The sequence below is a fragment of the Cornus florida genome, unplaced genomic scaffold (genome assembly GCF_030987335.1).
Source record: "Cornus florida cultivar Cherokee Brave unplaced genomic scaffold, ASM3098733v1 CherokeeBrave_3.0.0_Hap2_Chr02, whole genome shotgun sequence".
Classification (NCBI taxonomy): Eukaryota; Viridiplantae; Streptophyta; class Magnoliopsida; order Cornales; family Cornaceae; genus Cornus; species Cornus florida.
The window spans coordinates 106133988-106153504 of record NW_026775572.1 but is presented as its reverse complement, the minus strand read 5'-3'; the positions used below and the strand labels follow the sequence as shown (position 1 = coordinate 106153504).

Below are 19517 nucleotides of genomic sequence, written 5' to 3'. Positions count from 1 at the left end.
CCAACAATTACTTCAAGAACACATGTTATTTCTTTCTTTCCCCAATAATCTTCTCATGAGTTTATACAGAGCACTGTTACAAGTTTTAAGTTGATTCTCATGATTTTAAGAAGGAAAGTCTAAAGCAACAATTTATTAAAGTGCTTGTCCAGGCACTACCAAGCAACTCTATCAGTATTATCAACCTCAAAAGCACATGTACATTACTTAGCAGCAACTTTAAGTAACGAGACACAATAGGAAGGAAACAGAGCTTTGTTTATAGAATTTTGTAGGCTACAATGTGGGAACATGGACTGGACTATAATTATAAGGGGGCAGGGTAAAAGCCAACAAAGTTAAAAGATTTGCATCTCAGGTGACTGGCGCTCCGCTATTATTACATTCTGGGACACATGAGAATTTACAGGGGGAAACATCTGCTTTGTCTAGACTAGTGTGGTTGGACAATACAGAAAATTTGGAAGTTACAATAATCAGTGTAAAGACTCGAGCTTGAAACTTGATAATAGAAGATCCAGGGCAGGTCCCATATGAAATTCCCAATTTGTACATTTTTTTGGTTCATGTACTTTGTGTCAATGACTTGAAATGAAATTAGTTGGACGCCCAAAACCTCTCCTTACCAAAAAAACATCACTGTACTTTTCCTACCAAGGTGACCATAATGATTATTTACAGGTATATTTTCCAATTCTCATGACCAGCATTACCATATGTTCATAAAGATTATTAGTATTTCTTATGCTGACTGCAAACCTAATATTTACTTGAGATATTTTGGCACTAAACCATTCCAGCTATTGAGAATTATGATTTTCCATGTATAATACAACAATCAAATGAAGTTGTTCTTTTGGGTTCTCTTTCATGTTTGTACAGTTAAAAAATTGTAACGGTTAATCCCATCTGTGTAGGTCAAGGATCTGATAGACAAACTTCAGGAATATACAAATCTTTGTATCGGTGAGTTTGGTTTTCTTTTCTTAGTTGAACAGATCTTGGTTTTTACTTGAAAAGCATAATGTGAATAATGATTAAGAACTCATAAAGCATTGTATATCAGTTGCTTACATCATTGCAGTGAAAAGATTCATCTGGCAGGTAAATATATATAGCTTGTTGTTTGGACTAGTGTTATTAAAGGCTCAAGGTGCACCATGACGCTATAGGTCCTTTCGAGCCTAGGCACGAGGCCCACGTTGCGCCTCGGCGAAGTGAGGCGCACGATTGAAATTTTAAACTACCATAAAAGCATTCATATCTCATAAGTTGCATCAATTTTCTCCAAATTAATATCAGATATAAAAAAGTAAATCCATCAACCATATAAGCATTCAAGAACCGTAAAACAAAGCACAAATTTGTTTTCTTGAAAGGCAAAACAGAGCACAAAAAGAAATAAATCTATTAACAAAAAAAAAAAATTGTTTACGAGACAAGAAAAAAAAAAAAAAAAATACAGAGCCAAAAAGTTTCAATTGTGCACCTCAGTGAAGTGAGGCGCACAATTGAAATTTTAAACTACCATAAAAGTATTCATATCTCATAAGCCGTATCAATATTCTAAAATTTTATATCAAATATCAAAAAAGTAAATCTGTCAACCATATAAGCATTCAACAACCATAAAACAAAACAAAAATTTGTTTTCTTCAAAGGAAAAACAGAATTTGGTTTTTTGAAAGGCAAAACAGAGCACAAAAAGAAATAAATCTATTAACAAAAAAAAAAATGACTCAGAGACAAAAGAAGTAGATGAGAAGAGAGAGAAAGTGTTAAAGAAGAAAAAGGAAAAAAAATAGAGGCCCAAAAAAAAAAAAGGACACAGAGAAGTAAACAAAGATGAGAAGAGAGGAGCAGAGGAGAAGAGAGAGAAGAAGAAGAAGAAGAAAGAACTGACATGGCTTTGTCATTCGTCTCTGCAACTAGGGCTTCGTCGTTGGTCTCATAGTCTTGCTCTTTTTATGTTTGGTTGACACTTTGACTCTTGGGCTTTCTTATTTGTTTATTTTTTTGAACAAAAGTTCCTTCTCTCATATGCTTAGGCTTTCTTATTTGGTTATTAAGCTGTCAAAAGTACCCTTTTTGGCTTAAGAAATAGAATAATCATTTAAGAAAAAAAAACAGTGAGGGGCGCTTGACAAATAGGACGAGGTGCAACCAAGGTGCACACTTGGGATGACAACAGGTGCTAGAAAAAAGGGAGGTGCTATTGATGCTAAGGATTCCACACCAATCAGTCTTGTAGGTGTAGTATATAAGATCATCGCAAAACTGTTGGCAATCCGCTTGAGGAGAGTACTGGATGGGGTGATCTCAGAGTCACATAATGCATTTGTTGGCGGTAGACATATTTTGGATTCAGTCTTGATTGCTAGCGAGTGCATTGAGGCAAGGGCCAGAAGCAGTGTTCCAGGGATAGTATGCAAGTTGGATGTTGAGAAGGCCTACGATCATGTTAGCTGGGAGTTTTTGATGTATTTGTTGCAGAGGATGGGGTTTGGGCACAGATGGCGGAAATGGATTTATCACTGCATTTCATTAGCTTGGTTTTCGATCTTAGTGAACGGCTCCCCTGCAGGCTTTTGTGCTGGTTCTCGTGGTCTATGCCAAGGAGATCCTCTCTCCCCATTCTTGTTCATTATTGTAATGGAGGCTTTTAGTAGATTGATGGGAAGGGCAGAAGAGCTTGGATTTATCCAAGGATTCTTAGTGGGTAGACCTCCCAACCAGTTGACAATCTCTTACTTGCTTTTCGCGGATGACACAATTGTTTTTTGTGATGCTAGAGCTGATTAGTTGAGACACTTGAGATGTGAGTTGGCATGTTTTCAAGTGGTTTCGGGGTTATAGATAAATACTGGGAAGAGTGAGATAGTCCCAGTGGGGAGGGTTGAGGAGATTCAGGAGTTTGCGGACATCATGGGATGCAGAGTTGGGTCTTTTCCGATTTCCTATTTGGGGCTTCCCTTGGGGGAGTTGTCGAAGTTTGGGATTCGGTGGTTAAAAGATTTGAGAGGCGGCTTGCGGGGTGGAAAAAGCAGTACTTGTCGAAAGGGAGGAGGCTAACGCTTATGAAAAGCACTCTTTTGAATTTGCCTACATACTTTTTGTCCCTATTTCCGATGCCTAAGACAGTGGTTCAGAGACTTGATGTGATTCAGAGAAATTTTTTATGGAGGGAGATGAGTTCAAATACCACCTAGTCAATTGGGAGAAAGTTTGTACTCCTATTTTAAAGGGAGGCTTGGGGATCCGTAGGTGGATGTGTTCAACAAAGCTTTGTTAGGCAAATGGTTATGGAGATTTGGGGGCAAGAGGGAAAGATTATGGAGGCAAGTTATCTTTTGTCGCTACGAGGAAGGAAATGGAGGGTGGTTTTCTAGGGAAGCGAGAGTCCCAGGTATGGGGTCTTGGAATCTCATTCGGAAGGGGTGAGATGAGTTCTCCAAACGTATCATGTTCAATGTCCGAAACGGAAGACACGTCACATTTTTGGGAGGACCGATGGTGGGGGGATTTTTCTTTGGCTTCTCGATTTCCTCGCCTTTTCAGGAATTCTGTGAATAAGCATGCTGTAGTTGCTGATTGTTATCGGATTGATAATGGAAGGGTTACTTGGGATATGCAATTTCACATAGAGTTTCAAGATTGGGAGATTATGGAAGTCACTGATTTCCTTGCATTTGTTGTATTATCAGGTGGTGGAGGGTGTGGGAATGGATGAGATGGTGTGGGAGGCTTCTTCGAGAGGGGTGTTTGAGGTTTAGATTTTTTTACTGGAATTTGATGGAGACTCCTAGCCAACCCTTTTCTTGGAGAGCTATTTGGAGGACGAAAGGCCCTTTGAAAGTGGCTTTCTTTGCATAGACCGCCACCCTTGGGGGAGTCTGTGAACCATCTTTTACTTCCTTGCCAGGTGGTGAGAGATATTTGGGAAATGTTCCTGGTTGGTTTTGGATTGGCTTCGGTGTTTCCCGTGTCAACGGCTGACCTGCTTGAGGGTTGGAAAGGGTGTATAGTGGAGACCCGAGTGCGTGATGCTTGGAGGGCCACTCCTCTATTTTTATGGTGGGGGCTGTGGAGCGAGAGAAATAGGAGATCCTTTGTTGGGGAGGAGTCTCCTATTTGGTCTTTCAAATGCAACATACTGAATTCTTTGTTTTTTTTTTTTTGGGTAAATGGGCGGAATTGTATATCAACGGATAGTTTTTTGGATAGCTTAAAGTTGTAGCGTCACGGCTCGTGTTTTCTTTTGGGATTGCTCCCCTTTGGAGCACCTTTAATGAATTTTTACTTTTCAAAAAAATAAAAAAATAAAAAAAATAAAATTCAGAAGTAAATATAAGAATATGTCGCCCTTTCCATCTATTTGGCGATGCAACATTATTATCGATGATTATGTTTACAGTTAAAGTTATTTACTTATCACATATATGAGTATTTTTTTTATATATTAAATAATTTATTTGTGTCCTATTTTCTTCTTCTTCTTTTTTCTTTAATTTTTTTTCCTATTGGGATGTGGGTGTCAAATCCGTGTCAATGCTTTCATAAATTCACGAGAAGTTGACAAGAATCATGGAATTAAGTTTTATCATGATGAAAGGGTATGAGAATTGTTAGAATCAATAATTATGGTTTGAATAGGTTGTGAAGATTTTACAGCTCACTAGATGGGGAGAAAACGTGTATTACAGCTGTATATATGTCTTGTAATTAGAATATATATTCTGCTAGCTAATATCCCTGATTTATAGGGATTGTATTATAGGAGTCGATATTCCAGATTTGTAGGCTGTTGTTTGCCTATATATTTTTTCCCTGTGCGTTGCTTAATAAATAATAATATTCCCATTACTTCACATGGTATCAGAGCTAAATGCTCTCTGGGAATCCGTGTAAATTTGTGTCCTGCATTGCTGCATAAAAGGTTTCTGGAAAAAGGTTCCAGTTTTTTCTTTTTCTTGCCTAAACTGCCATTTTCTTTTCTTCTGGTTTTATTTTTTCCGGCCTGCTTTGCCATTTTTTCTGGAAGCATTTTTTTCCTTTTCAAATCAGTCTTCTTGAGCCCAGATTTCTTTCCACTTCTGTCCAAAATCATGACTGAGGTTTCCGAATCTATCAATCAGCAAGTCTCTAATGAAGTCATTAACATTGCAGCAGGAGAGTTGCAGAATATTCGACCAGGTTTACGTCTCAACGGAAAAAACTATTTAAAGTGGTCTCAGTTTGTTCAAACCTTCTTGAAAGGGAAGGGCAAACTGAGTCATCTTCTTGGGACGGGACCAAAACTGGATGATCCGAAGTTTGCTGCGTGGGATGAAGATGACTCGACGGTGATGTCCTGGTTATGAAATTCGATGATGCCAGAAGTCAGCGATGCTTGCATGTTTTTGACAACAGCTAAGGAGATTTGGGAGTCCTGCAGGCAAGACCTATTCTAAAATCAGAGATGCTGCACAAATCTGTGAGATTAAGACAAAAATCTCATCTACCAAACAAGGTAACCGCTCGGTCATTGAATATGCTCAGACTTTACAAAACTTATGGCAAGAATTGGATCATTATTGGTGTATTGAGATGAAGTGCGTGATGATGCAGCCCTTCTTAAACGTTATATGGAAAAAAGAGAGAATTTACACCTTTCTTGCCGGATTGAACGTTGAGTTCTATCCTGTCCGAGTGCAAGTGTTAGGAAAGGAGGAAATTCCTTCCCTCAATGAAACAATTGCCATAATTCATGGAGAATAAGGACGAAGAGGAGTTATGATGGAGCCTCAATTGGCAGATGGTTCAGCCTTGGTTACAAAAGCTGCAAATCCGAGAGCTGTGAAGTCAGACCGGCAGCAGTCGAATGCCTATTCCAATGGAGTAGGAGGAAATAATGGGCTGTTTGAAGGATCAAGAGCAGGTAATAAAGACTCTTTATGGTGTACCTACTGTAAGAAGCCGCGACACAGCAGGGAGAGGTGTTGGAAACTCCATTGTAAGCCCCCAAATACTCTAAATCCTTCTTGGACAGCAAAGAGTAATCAAGGAGGAGGGCAAGGACAGGCACATTTGACCTTGGCCCAATTAGGAGGAGAAGGAGAATTCTCTCAGGAGCGATCCGAGTTCAATAGAGAAGAGATCGAGAAGTTGAGATATTTTCTAGGGACATTAGAGACACCTACGAGTGGTGCAGGTACTTGTTCCTTGGCTTTTTCAGGTAACTCTCAGCCCTATGCACTTAATGTGTCGATCTCAAAAGGAACTTGGGTAGTGGATGGATTCCTGGGCTACGGATCTTATGACGCAATCATCTAATGGGTTTGTCTCTTACAGACCTAGTAATAAGAAAATTGTCACTGCTGATGGAACACTGGTTACAGTTGCTGGTCGAGGGGATATAGTTATAAATCAGAAATTTGTTTTAAAAAATGTTCTGCATGTGCCGAAATTGTCTACCAATCTAGCTTCAATTCACAAGCTTACAAAGGATTTGAACTGTATGGTAACCTTTTCTTCCGCACTTTGTAAATTTTAGGACCAGAGCACGGAGACAATGATTGGACTTGCTAGGGAGAGGAATGGGCTCTACTTTCTTGAGGAACCTAATGGGAAAAATAGCACTAAGGATCCTATTCCGTTGTCTCTGCTTTCCGAGTCTTCTCTTTCCAATAAAAATAAAATTTGGTTATATCATCTTCATCTTGGTCATCCTTCTTTCAGTATTCTTAAAAATAATGTTTCCTGGTTTGTTTAAAGGATTTGATTTGGGTATGTTTCATTGTGATGTTTGTGAACTTGCAAAACATAAACGTGTTTCTTTTCCAATAAGTAATACAAGATCTTCAATACCTTTTACTCTAATTCACAGTGATGTTTGGGGACCTTCTACAGTTCATAATATCTCTGGGGCTCAATGGTTTGTCTCATTTATTGACGATTGTACTCGTGTGTCATCGGTTTTTCTGTTAAAACAAAAATCAGATGTCAGTTCCACCTTTCAAAATTTTTTCCACATGGTGAAAAGCCAATTTGGGATTGAGATAAAAAGAGTTTGATCTGATAATGCTAAGGATTACTTTAATCAAGTGTTGTCATCATTCTTCCAAGAAAAAGGAGTCATTCATGAGTCTTCATGTGTCAACACACCACAACAAAATGGAGTGGCAGAACGGAAAGATGGTCATCTTCTAGCTGTTATCCTTACTTTTTGGCATCTCTTGATACTCAATCTTCACCATATCCCCATTATGTGTTTCTAGATTTATTATGTATACTAGATAAAGTACTCCATTTAAGTCAGCCTTGATTCTATGGTTAACATCATTTTCAATTTATACGTTGTCGTGATAATCAAGCCGAAATAGTGCACATCCTTACTTTTTGGCATCTCTTGATATTCAATCTTCACTATATCCCTATTATGTATTTCTAGATTTATTCAAATAATCTTCATATATTTTGTTTTAGTCCAAATTGCACTAAACAAACCCCCACTCTTCTAATTTTTATCATTTCTTGTCTTAGCTGTCACATCTATCTCAGTCTTCACATTTCTGCCACAATCAAATTATCATAGGTTGTTTCTTAGCTGCTCAACATTATGTCCTACAAAGAATAGATGGTCTAAAAGCTATTTTATAGAAATTTTCTCTTTAAATCTTAGAGGGATACAACAATCACACAATATACTAGACGAAGAACTTCATTTAAGTCATCATGCCTTGATTCTATGGTTAACATCATCTTCAATTTCTCCGTTGTCATGATAATCAAGCCTACATAGGGGATATCCTTACTTTTTGGCATCTCTTGATACTCAATCTTCACTATATCCCTATTATGTGTTTCTAGATTTATTATGTATACTAGATGAAGTACTCCATTTAAGGCATCATGCCTAGATTCTATGGTTAACATCATCTTCAATTTATCCGTTGTCGTGATAATCAAGCCTAACTAGTGGATATCCTTACTTTTTTGGCATCTCTTGATATTCAATCTTGACTATGTCCCTATTATGTATTTCTAGATTTATTCAAATAAACTTCATATATTTTGTTTTAGTCCAAATTGCACTAAACCGCCCTTCTAATTTTTATCATTTCTTGTCTTACCTCACATCTATGTCAATATTCACACTTCTGCCACAATCAAATTATCAAATGTCGTTTCTTAGCTGCTCAAAATTATTTCCCTATAAAGAATAGATGGTCTAAAAGCTATTTTATAGAATTTTTCCCTTTAAATCTTAGAGGGACACTAGATGAAGTACTCCATTTAAGTCATCATGCCTCGATTCTATGGTTAACATCATCTTCAATTTCTCCATCGTCATGATAATCAAGCTTACATGGGGGATATCCTTACTTTTGGTATCTCCTGATACTCAATCTTCACTATATCCCTATTTTGTGTTTCTAGATTTATTATGTATACTAGATGAAGTACTCCATTTAAGTCATCGTGCCTTGATTCTATGATTAACGTCGTCTTCAATTTACCTGTTGTCGTGATAATCAAGCCTAAATAGTTGATATCCCTACTTTTTGGCATCTCTTGATATTCAATATTCACTATATCCCTATTATGTATTTCTAGATTTATTCAAATAAATTTCATAAATTTTATTTTAGTCCAAATTGTACTCAATGACCCCCCGCCTCCCTGGTGCTTTCAAAAAGTGGCAAATACTCCCTTGTGCTATTTTTGTCACCAAATAACCCCATTGTGCTTTGTTTGATTGAATTATGGAGTTAAAATTTGCATATCAATTCGTATTTATCATGTTTCTTATTGTACCATTAAAAACTTTGTTTTATTGAATGGAGTTAAAACTTTCGTATCTGTTCATATTGATCATGTTTCTTATTGTTGAAAAAGATGCACAACCATGACAGTCAAAACTAACCCACATTACAGCTTGAGCTCGTGACACCGTGACAGAGACCGTGTTGGTAGTTGAGATCGGTTTTTAAAACCTTGGGAGGAGGTGAAAGCTATAATCGAGAGGTTGAAATTTAAAAAGAAAAAGAAAAATTGGTGACGGCCAATAGCGTTATGTGATCTTTGTTACACCATGCATATGTGATACCACAACCTGTCTACATGGGTGGCCCCCGCTGCATTATTTGTGAAGTGTAAAATTACGGATCTTTTTAGTAATCATCTTTAGGATTGGATTATGTTACAGTTATTCACTATGAATTATGGCTCCATTCCTTTTTCTTGTTCACTTTCTTATAGTTGCGAACACTTGGTGTGTTCCTTCTTTTTCAACAGCCAATAAAATGATAGCAGAAGTGGTATTAGTCAAGTTACTCCGCAATATATTGTTCCCAAGTTATGCAAGAAACTATTTTGACACGGACTGCCCAACCACTTGGAGTACCTACTTCCTAATTGCAGCTTTTGCTGGTTTCAATAGCACTCCCATTATTGAGTGTCCATCCTTGTAATTAAAAACAGGAAAGATAGTAGTTGGAGTGACTGCTTCCTGATTGCTGCTTTTGTTGGTTTTACTAGCACACCTTCTGTTCCATATTGGCGTTCATCTGTACAATAGATCCAATTCTTTATGGAAATAACATTTAATGCATTACATTATATTTTCTTAAGTTTCATTCTTATAGTTTAAAAATTCACTTGGAAGGCAACTTTCAAAAGAGATTTATCAAATAGACTAAATGTTACTAAATTTGATACACTGACTTTCAAGGTGGGATGTACCACGGGACATCGAAAATTGGAAGTAGAGACTATTAAATTGGGACAGCGGAGTTAAAAGTTTGCTATTTTTTAATAATTATTGCTACTGATAAATCGACTTACCTTCTAGTGGATTGCTGTTTTGTTTCTACCTGCCCACAGTGATTGACACTGATGAACTACTAAAGAAAGATCTGGTAACTCTGGACGAGGCTTTGAAGACTGCAAACAATGCTGTTTTAATGGCCATTAATGCTATATCCATTCTAATATCTGTAAGTTTACCTTCATTGCTTTCTCTTGGCTCTCAACCGTTTCTTGCCCTTGCGGCCATTTTCTATTGTTGCATTATTGACAGGAGATGCACAAAAAACTTCTAGATGTACCAAATAGTGGAATGAATGAACTCAAAGTTCCAGAAGTTATAAAAGTGAGTTCTTGACCATCTCATATTTTATAGTTAAAAATTTATCTGCAATTTTTGTCTTCCATTACTGTTTCATCACATTATGTTACGATGTCTTTTGAACCCAATCACTCCCGAAAGAGATTGGACCTCACTTAATATCTCTCATTCCATCTAATTTACAACATTGTACTCTTGTTCTTTACATTACTAACAGAAGGTTAACGCAACTACGTGCAGATTCTTAAAAGCTGTAAAGAAGTAAAAATTGGATTTGGAGCTGGTTACAACATAAATACTTCAATTGTGCGAGCTATATATGATTGCCCATTCCTTAGTATTGGTGTAAAGGTATCAACAAATTAAATTAAGATGCACGTTAAATTTTTTCTGTCTACATTAGCTTTGCGCGTGTTTTTTCTCCCACTTTCATAAATTTTTATTTTTCTATTTTTCCTCCTCCCCATGAGGTTTCTTGGCTGTTATTTTTTTTTATTACTTTGAATATTTTTTAATTTCTACTTAAGTCTCTTCTTATGATTTGCGTTCTTAATTTTATTTTCTATTTCTCTTCAAACTTCTCATTTAGACAGAACTTATGCCTCTTCTCTATGTGTTATGCCACAATTTTTATATTTTCCTACTTTGTTCTTTTTCGTGCTCAGGACTTGAATGGTGTTGTCATATGCATCCTTTCGAGTTCAGGTGATATCAGCAGCAGTGACTTGCGTGCCTTTTTGAAGGCTTTTCGTCAAACTACAGAATATATGGGGGAAACTGTAATTTCAATGGTTCATGAACCTAATCTGGAGCCAAACATCATAGTAACCACAGTTATTACCTTGGGGTAAGAATCCTTGTTTCCAGATGTAGAATTCTTATAAGTTGACTAGTTCAATTGGTTATTAGTCTCTTGTTAATAATTTTATTTTTCAAAAACACTATTCTGTTAACTTGTCCATAGTTATGAATCTCAATTATGTGCATGAATATAGATTATTTGACTACCCAATTAAATTTCTGCATCAACTTCTCGAACATCTCTGAGCATTGAGGATTCTAGTAGACAATTTTTCATATTTAAATGCTAAACAATATATTTTTTTTCTGGGATAAGTATATATTGGAACATATGAAAGGTAAAAGCAAAGGGATTGCATGTACTGCAAAAATCAAGGATTGCAGTTTATTTTCCTACATTAGATATTGGTTTTTGTCATTCCTAATGACATTTTCTATTACCTAATTATGCGTGGTGGTTAATTATTATTAATTTTTTTTGGTACATAATGAGATATAGAGACAAAGTTCACATGTAGAATAGTATGATTAGTAAAAGATGTTGTCTGCCTTCCATCTGTGTAGAAAATGTTAGATGCAAATCGTACTTTGGAGTTGGTTCCTTTGTTACTTCTGCTGCTTCATTCTTCCATGTCTTCTCAATGTTTCCTTCCTGTAAATTCTTGATGCAATTTGTGTTTTGTTGTAAATTCAATTATATGAGAATGTCGTTCGAATCTCGGACCATTCACTTTCTGTAAAATGGAAAATGCCCAAATTTCTGTTTCCTGCCAATTTTCTGAATCTGACATGATCACTATCCCACGTGCTAAGTATACTCAGCTTTAATCTCAACAACAGCCACAGCTATCAATGTCATCTTCTATTGCTGTCTCTACTCAATCAAGTGTTGTATCCAAATGTTTACCATCTTCCACTAATAGTACCTGGATTATTGATTCAGCAACTTCAGATCAGATGACTGGTTGCTCTAATCTTTTATCCGACTTTCATTCTGTCGCTTCTTCTCAGAGTGTCACTCTTGCAAATGGTTCATCATCTAAAGTTTTAGGTTTCAGAAAAACGCGACTTAGTTCTCCTTTTCTCTACCATCTGTTTTACATGTTCCTCAATTTCCCTTTAACTTATGTTTATCAGTAATCTTACTAAATCCCTCCAGTGTTCTGTTACGTTTTATCCCACTTATTTTGTTTTTCAAGACAAAAAAGAAGATTAGCACGGGGCATGATCATGAAGCTGGTGGGCTTATACTCCCTCCATCCCATTATAGTTGTCCATCTTTCCATTTTGGGTTTTCCCAAAATACTTGTCCAGTTTGAAAAGTCAAAGCAAAATAAAACCAATATTTTCAAAATTACTCTTTAAAATTTTGAAAATCTCCCAACTTGATAATATATCTATTTAAACTTGAAAGGTCCACTTGGTAATCTTATAAGGGGACAATGCATTAATTGCATGTACCCTTAAAAAGTTCTAAAATGAAAAGTGGACATATAATATGGTACAGAGGTACTATTTTGATTTTGCGCCTCATCCCACGGTTTGTCATTCTTCTCTATCTCCATTTTAAGGCAGTGTCGTCTTGGTCACCCATTGCTTCCAGTTTTACAACGTTAAGTCCCAAGTCTTAGTCGTATGTCATCTCTGTAATGTGAAGCTCGTCAACTTAGCAAGCATCATCATGTGTCCTTTAACTCCAGAATTGATAATCGTGTGTCGAGTCCTTTTCAGTTGATTCATTCAGACGTATGGGATAAAGCATACTTCCATTAATGGATTTTGTTATTTTGTGATTTTTGTGGATGATCATTATCGTATGACTTGGTTGTTCTTAATGAAAGATCGATTCAAGTTATTTACAATCTTTCAAATATTTCGTAAGGAGATGAAAACCCAATTTGGATGTTCACTTCATGTCTTGCGCTCTGATAATGCCAAAGAATATTTCTCATCTCATTTCAATTCATATCTTCATGATAAAGAGATTATTCATCAATCATCACGTGTTTCTACCCATAATAAAATGGTGTGGCTGAACATAAAAATCGTCACCTATTCGATGTGACCCGTGCTTTCTTATACCATATGCATGTCCCAAAATGTTTTTAGAGTTGTCGTACTTAGACATGTTATCTCATTTACCGTATCCCATCTTCTATGTTGAATGGGAATCCCTTTATTGTATTTTTGTAACAGTCCTCACCCTACTCAGACACAATATTGCCCGCTTTTGGCTCCCCTGGACTAGAGACTTCCCAGGAGGTCACGCTTAACTTTGGAGTTTTGATGGGTTCACGACCATCACAGCTTTAAAACACATTATGTTATAGAAGGGTGTTGAACCTTACATATAGCACTTCACCTTCCCTAGGCGATGTGGGATCGTGACACCCTGTAGCCAACCAGTGTAGCAGCTCGTCTAATGTCTTGCACCCGCCCACATCACTCCCGCCCATAGAGGTCGTCACAATATTGTTTCCTAATTCTCCCTCATTTTTGGATGTGTATATGTCCACAATCTCGGACTTGGTTTTGATAAACTTGATCCTCGTGCAACTAAGTGTGTCTTTCTAGGTCATTCTCGTTTAAAGAAGGGTTATCGTTGTTACAGTCCTATCCTTGAACGGTTCTTCATTAGTGCAAATGTCTCTTTTTTGTGAGTCTATTCCATATTTTTCCGATGAAAGTCCTCTTCTTGATCTTACTCCCGAGTCCTCACACTCTATTCCACTTCCTCTCCCATCGTTATCCAATCACTATAGTCCATCGCAACCCATTGCTCCATTACAGGTTTATACTCGGAGACCGATGCCATCTACTTCCATACCCCGTCAACGTTCTTCAGAGTCTTTGGATCAGAACACCATTTGTTCTGTCCGACTCTTTGCCTATTGCCCTTCGTAAATGTACTCTGTCTTGTGTCACTGAACATTCCATTTCCAATTATGTCTCATATAATTCATTATCACCCTCTTATGTTTTTTTGTCCCAGTTGTCTACCACCCTTGTTCCTAATACTGTGCAGGATGTTCTTTCTGATTTGGGCTGGAGAAAAGCGAGGAAGATGATATGGATGCCCTTCATCGTCATAGAACGTGGGATCTTGTTCCCTTGTCTTCTATTTCCAAACCCATTGGTTGTAAGTTCGTTTACACCATCAGATACCTTCCTAATGGTTCTATTGAACGTTTAAAAGCTCGGCTTGTTGCAAAGGGGTGTGCACTGACTTATGGTGTTGATTATGATGAGACCTTCTCACCTATTGCCAAGATTTTATCTATTCAAGTTCTCATTTCTATTGCTGCTAATCGTAATTAGCGATTGTTTCAATTGTATGTTAAGAATGTGTTCTTACATGGCAACTTAGCTGAAGAGGTTTTCATGGAGCAATCACCTGGGTTTGTTTCTCAGGGGGAGTATCGACATAGTGTTTGTCACTTAAAGAAGACTCTTTATGGTTTGAAATAATCACCAAGAGCCTGGTTTGGAAAATTTTCTAAGGCAACATTAAAATTTGGTCTTCGTAGATGCCAGATAGATCATTCTGATTTCATCAACGTATTGGAGCAGGTTTCATTTTCCTTTTAGTGCATGTGGATGACATTGTTATAACAGGTGATGACTTGCTAAGTTGAAGGACTTTCTACAACATTGGTTTCATACCAAAGACTTGGTAAACTCAGATATTTTTTGGGAATTGAAGTTCTAGATCAAAGGAAGGTATAAGTTTGTTGCAAAGAAAGTATGTGCCGGAGTTATTAAAAGAAACGAGTCTATTAGGTGATTGTCCGGTTGATGTTCCTATCAATCCAAACACAAAACTCGTAGCTGATGATGGTGATTTATAGGATGACCCTGGTAGATATTGGCCTAATATCTCGTATGCAATAGTGTGGTCAATCAATTCATAGGAGTTCCTAGGGTGCCACATTGGAATGCTATTATTCGGATTATCCGTTATCTCAAGCGAGCTCCGGGTCTAGGGTGGTTGTATAAATACAATGGGCACCTTAAGGTGGAAGGTTTTACAGATGCTGATTGGGCTGGTTCACTCTCGGATAGAAGATCCACTATAGCACCTTCTGAGGAGGTAATTTAGTTACATGGGAGAGTAAGAAGCAAACAGTTGTAGCATAGTCTAGTGCTGAAGCTGAGTACATGACGATGGCTCATACATCTAGTGAGTTGACGTGGCTACAACATTTCCTTAAAGAACTTGGTTCGGAAGTTCAAACTCCTATTCTGCCCCTTTTTTTTTTTTTTTTTTTTGTGATAATCGAGCAGCTATCCATATTGCCTCTAATCTAGTGTTCCATGAAAGGACTAAGCATATTGAAGTTGATTGTCACTTCATTCATGGCAAAATATTGAGTGGGAACATTTCTATTCCATTTGTGAAGTGTGAAGATCAGTTGGTTGATTTGTTTACTAAGGCTCTCGGTCATGGTCGGTTGAAGGCGATTTGTTCCAACCTGGGATTATATGAAATATATTATCGAGCTTAAGGGGGAGTGTTAGAATAACTATATTAGGGCACACTTGTACTTAGTTTACCCCACAAGGGTCTTTTAGTTTATCAATTATTTTTGTACTCGTGTGTGTGTGTGTGTGTGTGTGTGTGTGTCTATACATAGAAAAGATATTGGAGTGAGGTGAGTTGAGTTTTTCTCCTCACGCAAAATTCCCAAACAGTGTCTCCGTCTTCATCTATTTTCTTTGAACCCTAATTTAAGCATGATACATTGGTGAATACACTTGATCAAATTAAGGTTTTTCTAATTTTTTTTACAAAGAAATGGTATTTATGCTCCCAGATGCAGTGAATGCCTCTTCTAATTGGATTTTTTTTTTTTTTTTTTCCTATTTGGTACTCACACACACTTGTCTCTTTTGAGACTTGAATCCCTGACATCCCTTTGGGAAGTAAGAGGCTGGTATCGCTAGGCCACTAACCCGTTAGTTCTTCTAATTGGATTAGATGATTGTACATGTCATTGTTTAGGCCTAGAGGCCCTAGACTCCTGGTGCAGAGTGCAGACCAAGTGGGTGGCATTCTATATTGAATAGTGATATAGTCTATGCATGCAAAATAAAATTAAGCAATTGTTCAATGCATGAATTCTGAGAACTTTTCTCACACAAGGGTTGGGAGATATATTCCTTATAAGATATCAAGCTTTAAGACGAACAATCACATGGAGCCAAGCAATAGTTAAGTTGTCAGGTCTTTCCTCTAGCAAAATCTCATCATTGCAATGTTACCAATTTTCTTGTGATTCATCTCTCTTCTCAAACTCTTGAAAGCACATTTTGATTTTATAGTCATATAGTCTATGTATACAGAATAAAATTAAGCAACTGTTCAGTGCATGAACTCTGAGACCGGAAAGAGAACTTTTCTCACACAAGGGTTGGGAGATATATTCCTTATAAGATATCAAGCTTTAAGACGAACAATCACATAGAGCCGAGCTATAGTTTAGTTGTCAGGTCTTTCCTCTAGCAAAATCTCATCATTGCAATGTTACCAATTTTCTTGTGGCTCATCTCTCTTCTCATAAACTCTTGAAAGCACATTTTGATTTTTTGGGAAGTTATCCATATGGGATGAAGTTAACTTATTTAGCATGTATTGCCATTTTAATTTAAAGGAATATCCTTCCAGGATTACCTTCTAGATATGCAAACGTTTGGTGAGAACAAGTCCCTTTTGAAAGGCCTTAGCTTTCCCTGCCTTAATTCTATGTTATATGGACTTGGGTACATGTATCGAGTGCAGCTATGTATCTAAGCATCAAACAAGTCAAATTCTCAAACAGAACACTGATGACTATTATTATTTTTCATTTATTTTTATTTAACATTTTATGTAACATAATGTTAAATATAGGTATCTCACTAAATGTTTTTAAGTAAATGCCCAACTACATGTGTCAAACATATATCTCATACCCATGTTTGAGTATCATGTGTCTGACATGGGTATTTCACCTACTTTTGAAGAGTCCATGAAGGATATCTTAATTTCAAGAAAGCCCCAAGTTTCTCTGCCAAGACCTTTTTAGGTCACCACTGTGATTCTTAGTCACCACCCTTCCAAAACAAGTATCTGAGATAATTTTTCTGATCAGAACTTGTCGTATGAGCTTTAATTCTTAGATGTCATTCTTTAGTGTGACACATCTACTTTAGTTCACTATTGTTTGTTCTTACTCTTTGGGTGGGACTATTCCTCTCTGGACATGTGGCACGGCCTCAATCTCAAATCCAGTTTTAGGCCATGGAGAGTTCTTGTGAAGCTGGCTTCAAAGGGGAAGAATCAAATCCAGGACCATGGCCTTGTTAGTTTGGTAGTTGAGTGTTGACAAATGGTTCCTTCCCATGGGGTTATAGCATGGAACATTTTCATGGAGAAGACATCGTGAATTAATACAATGTTTCAAAACTTGGCCTGAGTCAGTCAAGTTAACTCGAACTCGGCCTTAGTCATGTCCGAGTTAGGCTGAGATCTCGATCAGAACATAAATCACTACTATCTCAGTCTGACTCGACCATGTCTTGACCGAGATGGGTCATGTTTCGCCCTAATTTCACAAACTCAATTTAAGTAATGAGACAGGTGAAGAAAGGAAAAAAAAAAAAATTGTGATAAATGTAAAGGAGGTTCAGAATGTGGAAAAAAATTGTTTTTTTGGCCACTCTTTTGGCGTTGCAAAACTTTTCAGTCTTCCTCAAATTATTTGAAGATACTCTTTAATGACATGGTATTAAAGATTAAGTCTGAGTGGCTTGATAGGCTTACTGGAACTAAGAGCATCAGTTAAAATTTAGGCATTTATCCATATCCATGAACCAATTTAAATATTATATGTGCTTATTAAAGTAAGTGTTCCCTATTTTTGTGCATCTTTGAGTGAAATTGATTTGAAGAATATCCGGATTGCTGCTTAGCATCCTAATAATAAATGAAGTGTCCTCTAGGTTCTGTTTTCTTTTATTATTTATTCTTTGTTGTATAATGAATACTGTGTGCTTATAGATGATTTCTGATGCTTAAATTTCATGTTATTGCCAGTTACAGTGGACAAGAGACTTCTCAGAAGAGTGGCATATTCTCTAAACTGGCCCAACATTTTCCTTTCATTTTCAATCTTTTGAGGAGGCACAGTTCGCCTGAAAAATCACACATTTCTGAGGAGATGAAATCACCGGATTCTGGTGAATTTGCAGATTCTGGTGAATTATCAAATATAATTCTGGAAGATGGTTCAGCTGAAAGTTTTGGTATTTACTCTGCAGAAATCCAGACACTGTTGAGCAAAAATGGTGATGAAACATATTCTTTGAGGTTCTATTATGTCTCCCTCTTGCTTTAGTTCATCTTTAACACTCTTGCCGTTGTAAAAGAGTTTGTATTCACAAAATTTCTCATCTAATATTGTAAATTAGGGATTATGGTGATGGTTCTGAACCAAGTGAGATTGAATTTCCAGAGGCCGCTACTGATTCTTCCAGCTTTTACAACCCAGACACTGAAGGTAGAATGAAGATGATATAGTTTTTTGTTTTTTTAATATCATGAATTTAAATAATTTAACTGCTGCGTTTGGCTCATCTAATTCTTGAAAGGCAGTGAAATGAAGCACATCAGAACAATCAACAAACTCATTTGTTTATATTATTATGGTCAAAATGAATATCTAGGAGCACCTGCTTATCAGAGGGAGCCACTCATCAGATGGAATTTGGGACCAGGATATCAGATTGCGCAGGACTGGGCCAAAGAAGGAGCCACTGAATCTGTAACCTCCCCAATGCTTCACAACCTCAGCATCTACAAACTTCCGGTTGGTGTAAAACCTTCAGAAGAGTTGGAAGATAGTCCCATTACCTTAAAAACCACAAATTACCCCACGAAAACAATTGAGGATGATATGAAGGCACAGCCTGAGGTTACTCCAGTAAAGTCCTGGGATGCTTTGACTGATGCAGGTGTTGATGCAGTGATGGACTTTTCTATTAACGCTTCTTCCCTATTAAAAGGAACCTACAGTAATGTTTCTAAGAAGCAAGGAGTTCTTTCAGTTCGTGCAGCATCTATGCTGGTAAATAGCATTCTTAAAAATATTTTTTTCCCCCTTCTTTAGGCATTGTCCAATTATGACTTATAGGCATACTTTATTCTAAAGGTATCTTTGTTTCCTCCGTGCACTGTGCTCTATGCTTTGTTTTGTCAAACTTCTAAATGGCATGCTTGCTTTCTAGAACTCAAATGAAATCATTTCATGCTTGATCATTTATGTTTGCTACACATTAGTAGCATTTAATTTGAACTGGAAGTTCTTCTTTCTTATCAAAATGAGCCTGTGGAACAGTTGAGGCACAGTTAATAGGATCATGTGGTGAAATGATTATTTATTTATTATCTTCTTAAAGTTGAGAGCTTTGAGGTATACTAATAGCCAGCTACTAGTAATGTTCCTGGAATGTATACAAATAGCATATAAAGATATAATGTAAAATGAAAATTTGTACACACAAACACAGAACTATATATATTATCAGAACAATGAAACGGGTGACATGTTGAATTAGAACATAAGTAGAG

The 19517-nt window shown here is 36.9% G+C and overlaps 1 protein-coding gene across 3 annotated transcripts in view; it reads left to right on the top strand.

Annotated features, from left to right (window-relative positions):
• Positions 1 to 19517, top strand: part of LOC132295535 (protein ACCUMULATION AND REPLICATION OF CHLOROPLASTS 3, chloroplastic) — a 42039-nt gene that overhangs the window by 19005 nt on the left and 3517 nt on the right. The window contains exons 5-13 of one of the 3 annotated variants that reach the window (XM_059793833.1): positions 918 to 966; positions 9865 to 9977; positions 10061 to 10132; positions 10349 to 10459; positions 10774 to 10955; positions 17985 to 18127; positions 18209 to 18257; positions 18359 to 18447; positions 18614 to 19014. In XM_059793833.1, coding sequence (XP_059649816.1) covers positions 918 to 966; positions 9865 to 9977; positions 10061 to 10132; positions 10349 to 10459; positions 10774 to 10955; positions 17985 to 18127; positions 18209 to 18257; positions 18359 to 18447; positions 18614 to 19014 — 1209 coding nt within the window. Of the gene's footprint in view, positions 1 to 917; positions 967 to 9864; positions 9978 to 10060; positions 10133 to 10348; positions 10460 to 10773; positions 10956 to 17984; positions 18258 to 18358; positions 18448 to 18613; positions 19015 to 19517 lie in introns of all 3 variants that reach the window. The other 2 variants (XM_059793832.1, XM_059793831.1) reach the window with 2 other exon arrangements.